Source organism: Diaphorina citri, unplaced genomic scaffold (assembly GCF_000475195.1).
Source record: "Diaphorina citri unplaced genomic scaffold, Diaci psyllid genome assembly version 1.1 scaffold225, whole genome shotgun sequence".
NCBI classification, from domain to species: Eukaryota; Metazoa; Arthropoda; class Insecta; order Hemiptera; family Psyllidae; genus Diaphorina; species Diaphorina citri.
Genome location: NW_007377662.1, coordinates 121,386 through 128,400, shown reverse-complemented (window position 1 = coordinate 128,400; position 7,015 = coordinate 121,386). Strand labels below are relative to the sequence as shown.

The window sequence follows — 7,015 nt, the reverse complement described above, 5'->3', positions numbered from 1 at the left end:
TTTCCGGTTTCCAGTTTCCCAGTTTTTGACTTTTGAGTTTTGCGTTTTTTGCTTTTTTGTTTGCTTTTGAAATTTTTCAAATTTGAAATTTTGAAATATTTTTTCCAATTCTTTGCAGAATAATTGATTATTTAAATATAAAGCTACTGAAATAATTCAAATTTCAATAAATTGTGTGCGTAAATCTCTTTACAACACATCAAACACTTTACTGGACTGATTATGGTTTCTCCAAGTCTACAGGTTTGCTGATGAGCAAATTCAGTCCAAGGAATTAACATGACCCCAAAAAAGAAGGTAAAGTGTTCACCAATAATTTGTTAGGTACTTCATCTTTATTTCTATGGGTTTCCCTTAGTTCCACTGAGACCACTCTACTTCTCATGTCAACTTACTTCCCTATTTGCTCCTTGAGAAGTAAAGGCAGGAATTACATGGTAAAATGCAGCCCACTTCTCAAACTGTTGAATGGTTCTCATTAGCCTTTCCCCTCTAGACCGGTGATTCTCAACCGGGGGTATGTGAACCCCTGGGGATACCCAAGAGACCCTCCAGGGGTACGCAAAAAAGAATTGAGTAATGGCGGACAAGCATAACACAAGCAAATTTTGATGGGTTATTGGTGCTATACAGTCCAAAAAGGTAAGGGATTTTGATCTCAAGGTACTGGGTGTGTTTAGAACTCGGTACTCTCAGTAGTAATGGTATACATCCACCTAGGAATGGGTACCCAGTACCCATATTGATGGTGTTCATCAGGTTAAATCCAGGTGCCAAAGGGGTATGCAGGCCAGAATAAGGTTGAGAACCACTGCTCTAGACTGATACTGATCAAGCATACAGATCTGTGGTGATTATGAATACCTCCCATTCCTTCTCTTATCTGTCTTTTGACTCATTAAAAACAAGGGGGTACAGATAGGTAGAAGTGATGGTACCTACTTCTGCAGAAGTCATGTCCGTGGAATATTGCTACCAAAGGAACTGGCACAAACAAGCAGTGACCAGTGTTATTATAGGGTTAGATTAAATGCTATAAGGAGTTTTCACAATTAGAGCAATGATTAGTGTTTTTATAGGGTTAGGTTAAATACAAAAAGGAGCTTTTCTTTTCCACGGACATGACTTCTGCATAATTACCAAAGTGATAAGGCAAATGAGGTGTTTACATTCTTGTCATCCAATTATGTTCATTTCCATGCTCACCTCCATAGAATTGAGCTGAGTACAAGTGAGTTATTAGATAGGCTTTTCATGAGTGCTCTATAGAAAGAATCATTGTTGCTTTTTGTACCACAGTATTGTCATATTCACTTCTAGACCCATGCATTGTCATATTCACTTCTAGACAAAGATACTTTTCTATGAAAGCTTTTGTCCACTCATTTACAAAAGTGTGCTTGTTTTCACACATATTTTATGTCCATTCTCTCCGCAGGTTGGCAAGTCTAGTTCGGAGACTAGTTCCTCATCCGGATCTAGTGGCAGTGGTTCATCATCATCTTCCTCGGGTTCAAGTTCTGGATCTGGTTCAGATAGCAGCTCTTCAGATTCAGAAAGTTCCAGTAGCACCCATGGAACTGATTCAGATAATAATAAGAAATCTCCCAAGAAGAAAAGTAGTACCCCACCCAGGAATCCTCCACCCAAGCCTGTGTCAGTCAAGGAGACACAACCAGTCAAGAAGAAAGAAGAACCCCCTCCCAAATTTGTCAAGAAGCCAAGCAATGTGCCTCCAACCAAAGTGTCTGCTGTCTATTCTTCTGATACTGAGGATGAGGTGGATAGGCGTAAACCTGCAAAACCCAAAGCTTCGGCTACAGCCACACCAAGAACCAAAACCCCTCCTCCTGTTTTGAAAAAGACAACACCTACACCACCCAAGAAAATTACAGATAAAAGACTTTCTGACTCCAAGGCCAAACAGGAAAAAGAAAAGAAAAAGCAAAAGCCCAAGAGTATTTTCAGTCCGGACAACACAAGTGACAGTGATACTCCACCACCTCCCAAGTTGACACCTATGAAGAGTATGGCATCTGCACCAAAGTCTGTATTTAAAGCCAAGGGAGCTAGAACTCCTGCTAGGAAGTTAAGTCAGACAATGAGCAATGGCAAGTCTAGATCAAGTTCTATATCATCAAGATCCAGGTCACGCTCAGCTTCACAAAGCTCTCAATCCTCCAAGTCATCAGGTAGGTAACTGTTTTTAGCTGTTGGATATGTATGGTAGGTACTTACTTATATGGCTAATCTACAGTCATCTTTATAGGTACTTTTGTCAGTATCAGTTATTAGTAGGTGTCTAGGTGATTATTTAAATCCAACAGTTCATTTCATGTTAACTTTGTTCAGTAGGTAATAATGTCATGTTTTGTGATTACCACTGAAATTTACATACTCAAGTGTTAAATGGCATGTCTTGTCCCACTGAAATTTAATGTAAATAAATTTACTCTCCCATTGATTACATTTAAGTTAAGTTGCAAACTAATAGAGACTAAATCTATGCGGACATCCAATTGGTAACACAGTCCCTGTCCCATTGTTATCTAACCCATTCTTTTCTCAACCCTCAGGTTCAACGTCCGATTCTGAGCATAGTGACAGAAAGGTGAAACCTGCTACTACCAGTACTACTAAACATACCAAGGATAAGGCCAAGCCTGGTCCTAAAGTTGGGTCCACATCAAGTTCTTCCACTGTTACACCATCCCTGACAGCTAATCCTGTGAAGAAGTCAACACCGAATTCAGTTGAGGTGAGTGGACAATCTTTCAATAGGTAAAGATTAATACCTTTTTATATTGTTTGCTAAAACTAGATAGTTGGTACTCACTACTTTTTAATTTTGGAATAAGGTTGATACAGAACTTGTTGAGATACAGGTAAAGTAGAAAAGAATATACTTATTCTGTGAATAAGACTGGAAATCCCTTTACCCCCACAGTCTAAACGCAGGTTCAAAATTTGATGATCATACTCCATGTTTTTGTTCATGTTAAAGTCATCAAAAGATTGGACAAACCTTTAAGTATGAAAGTTATTAAGTATTTGTGAGGAAAAAAAGTACAAAGTACCTATAAACCATAAAGATAGAATTTAGAATTCACTTCATTAAACAGCACCATGTATTTTCAGGCTCCTGTGAAGAGGCCGCGAGGTAGACCACGTAAGAACCCAAGTGATGCCAACCATACGCCTCCCGCCCCTTCTACCAGTAAGAAGAAATTCTCGCCTCCGTCTCTGAAGAGCAAATTCTCGCCTAGCACAGGCAATATCACGCCGTCCAAGACTGCAAGCCCTACCACGGAGACTGTGCGAAAACAGACGCGGAGTCTGAACGCTGGGTCGCGGAAAAGCAAACACGTGCTGGGCAGTGCTACGAGTCGCGCCAGCAGTGACTCGGAATCCGACACTACAGGGACTGGTGAGTTTTGATCTGGTTTAGACAGCCTAGTTAGGTCTGGCTGGGGGACTTTAAACAGAGAGTATACTAGCCTAAATTTCCGTTGCTACCTAAAGAAATAGCAAGGGTTGAATGCGAAGGGCATCCATCCACTCGTAAAATTTGTAGCCTAAACCTATTACTGATTAAGAGGCTGCAAAGAAAAGAAAAGAAAGAAAGAGTCTCTTTGCACTAATTTGGGTTTTAAGCAAAGTCCCCTTTCATTACCCTCCCCATCCTGCTTTCAGACAACCGATCCAGTAAGAAGGTCGGACCCAAAGGACCAATCGCGTTGCGGAAACCTCTGATCAACAGGAGATCTTCAGACTCATCCAATACCGACCAGAAGGAAGAGGAGAGGAAGTGTCCGCTGGAGGATTGTGATTCTAGTGGACATTTGAGTGGAAAGCATGATACATCTCCCTCTTCTCCCTCTCCCTTCTCTTGTAAGAGTGAGAGGAGAGAAAGAAGGCTCCTCTCTTTTTCCTTTCTCTCACTCTCTTCCTTATCTCTCTCTCTTTGTCTTCCTCCATATTTCTCTCTCTCTCACTCGCACTCTCCTTTCTTCTTCTTCTTCTCCTCTTCCTTCTTCCTCGTTACTCTCTTGTCTCTCTCTCTCTCTCCCTGCTACGTCTCTTCTTCCTTCTTCCTCTTTACTCTCTTCTCTTCTCTCCCTCTCTCCTCTCCCGCTCCTCTCTCTTCTTCCTCTCTCCTTTCTTCCTCCTTCTCTCTCCTTCTCCTCTAAAGGGAATGGGGTAAAAAAAGGGAGCAGACAGGCAGGATATATTGGGGGAGTGTTTACGATAATATTGTCTGCTGATTTTTAGGGTAGGTCAGGGCAGGATTGCGCAAGTCGGTAGGTCGGGGGTTCCTTGTCTGAGAGAGTTCAATGACCCCTTCCACTCCTGGAGGGGATATGCAACTTAACAACACCTATAGAGATACGCTCTATCTGTAATTCTGTACCAGGCATGTCGAAACTTAGCCTAGGTACATCGCATCGAGGGCCTTTTATATGTTACTGTTTATTTTGAAATGTAAAGGTCTGTCCAATTGTCCAAACATAGTAACTTCTGTTTGTTTCATTGTATTGGTTAAATTTTGTAACTTTCGAGTTTTCGAGCCACTTTAACTGGGCCAATTAACGTGAATTTCGCCACACTTGGCTGAAACTTGTGTATTTTGGACGAAAATAGAATATTCCCACCCCCTGATTGTTGAACGTTTGATTTGGTGCAGGGGTCCGCAAGTTTATCATGCCTGATCATTTGATATATAATATACATGCACCCCTAGAGTACATCCAGACGTCACTACGTAATCTAGATTAGTGCTACCGTTTTCCCATCCAGGTTAGCATTCTTAGTGCTTCTACTACTGAATCAGGAAACCCGGTCGTTAATTCGTCGCCTATATTATTCATGAGCGGAAAACTCATCCTGTTCATTCATTTATTTATTTAGAGTATTTAAACTCTTTATTGGTTATAATTCAATGTACACAAATACAAGAAGTTACAAATAAAGGGCGAAATTATTGCCTGGGGCAATCTCTACCATTCAACCCTGTGCATACAAAAAGCCACATTGTTATTTGGTACGAGCTTGTAACTACTTACTTAATTTCCGTTTCCGGAACCACCTTTAAATCTTGAACTTCCAGAAGTTTGCAACTTGAGCAGCTCTCTGGTTGGCCTCCTTTAGGTCATCGTGTGTGCAGGTATTCTCCAATTGTTCATAGTTGAGAAGATTTACAATGTACATACTAGCTTGTACCAAGTATGTACCTATGAGTAATTGTACCTCATCTTATTCATTCATTTATTTTCGTGCCCATCTTGTCACCACTTCCTTAGACTCCAGCCAGGATTGTTACTCATGCCATGTTTAGTCAGCTATGTTGTTACTGAGGTCATAAAAATTCCTGGAATCATTAAGCTTGTGCTGGTGACTCAAAGTGTAGACTGCATTCTTCAAGTGATTGTGTGACGTCAGAGTGTGCTGGAGTTCACTGAATCAGCTGTGCGCCAAATGTACTTGAAACTTGAAACGTGAGGAATTTGTAGTTTTATTTATCCTTTAGAAGATTAGTATGGCTTGTAACTAACTGCAAACGCGGTATGTCGATTGTAGAAGGGAATTTTTTTTTGCCGGTTGAGTTTATAGCAATAATAAATCTGACCAATGAAGTAGACCCATGGTGACTGAAAAATTGAAAGGGTAATAATTATCTAATATTTTACTCATTTTTCATTTACCGGATATTATGATCTCTTGACATTATTGCTTACCATCATATTTTTTGGATAGTTGATTGTTGACTCTCATCCGACTGATCTCTGACATATTTTTTCTTAACTATCTTTGAAAGGACCATTTTTATTCGTTCTGTGTTCAACGTGCTATAGCTGCTGACTATTATTCTGCACCCCAGCGTATGTGAAGAATCCATACGACGATATAAGGGAGAGGTCTCTTGCGTTAGTTTCCGTTTCCACCCTGTATTTATCCCCTCCAAAAGACAACCCAGTATTACAGGTGTAGGGAAACGGTTTATAATTTTCGCCCCAGACAGAAGGGTTGACTTGCCTAACCCTTTTTTATATTATGCAGGTCTTTTCCTGTGTAAATACTGAAATATTTTTGTTTACATTAAACTTGGGTAATTATAATGATGCTGATTAAGTTGGGACGCACCGCTTGCTTGTTCAATAGGGCGGATTACGATTTTTAGGGGTTTGTTTCCAATGGCTGTTGGCAGTTTCCAACAATTTGCGGCTTTTGCTATAGAAACAAATTCGGAATCATTGATTGCTTAGTCATTATCATTGGAAACCATTATCTGTCCAAGTCTAGAGGAAGGTCTCTTTCTTATTTTGTTCACCTAGTTCTCTATTCGGCGTTTATACGACCATAGATTTTTCCAATTTATCGTCGTAACCGTAATCTTGAGCTTCGTTAAATTCATGTCTCAGAGACGAATCCCGACTAAAAAGTTTTGGTTCGAAGCTGCATCACACTTGAAGACACTTTTGGAGTGTTGCACATACTTGTCACAGACACACTCATCGTTATTCACACTTTATCCTGAGAATTGGGTGGAATCCTCGTCATGATTGAAGGGAGAATAAAAAGCTTTAGGGATGCAGCAGACAGGGAGGGAATGGCGAAGAAAATGGGAACGGTACAGAGCGATGTATATTACACTTTTCTGTCTAGACGGAACGGATTTCAAATCGATACAAGTCTTTTCTCTCTGTGCTTCCCCCGCCTCCTTTGTTCTCAACCTCTTTGGAAACCAAGAGAGAAAAAAGTCGCATCATTATGTATTATGTTGAGCAGAAATAAATGGTAACTTCTCGGGTATGTTTGAACTTTGAGAGTGGTGTTGACTTGACTTTAATTCCTGGGTCTTCATAGTTTATAGACCAGTGGAGTGATGCTGCCTTAACTTTGGTTATTGGGTCTTTATGATGACTGAACTTTGATTCCTGGGTCTTAAATCGTTATTGACTATTGGATTGTTGAAGTGAAGAAGATTCGTGCTAAATATTAGGGTAACTTTTCGTCA

General features: G+C 40.3%; 1 protein-coding gene across 1 annotated transcript in view; it reads left to right on the top strand.

The window, feature by feature from the left end:
• LOC103506295 (suppressor protein SRP40-like) overlaps positions 1–4,430 on the top strand; it is a 6,121-nt gene extending 1,691 nt beyond the window's left edge. The window contains exons 2-7 of the mRNA XM_026821383.1: positions 497–557; positions 1,439–2,192; positions 2,577–2,758; positions 3,139–3,427; positions 3,694–3,853; positions 4,415–4,430. Coding sequence (XP_026677184.1) covers positions 497–557; positions 1,439–2,192; positions 2,577–2,758; positions 3,139–3,427; positions 3,694–3,853; positions 4,415–4,430 — 1,462 coding nt within the window. The remainder of the gene's footprint in view (positions 1–496; positions 558–1,438; positions 2,193–2,576; positions 2,759–3,138; positions 3,428–3,693; positions 3,854–4,414) is intronic.
• Positions 4,431–7,015: the final 2,585 nt, after the last annotated feature.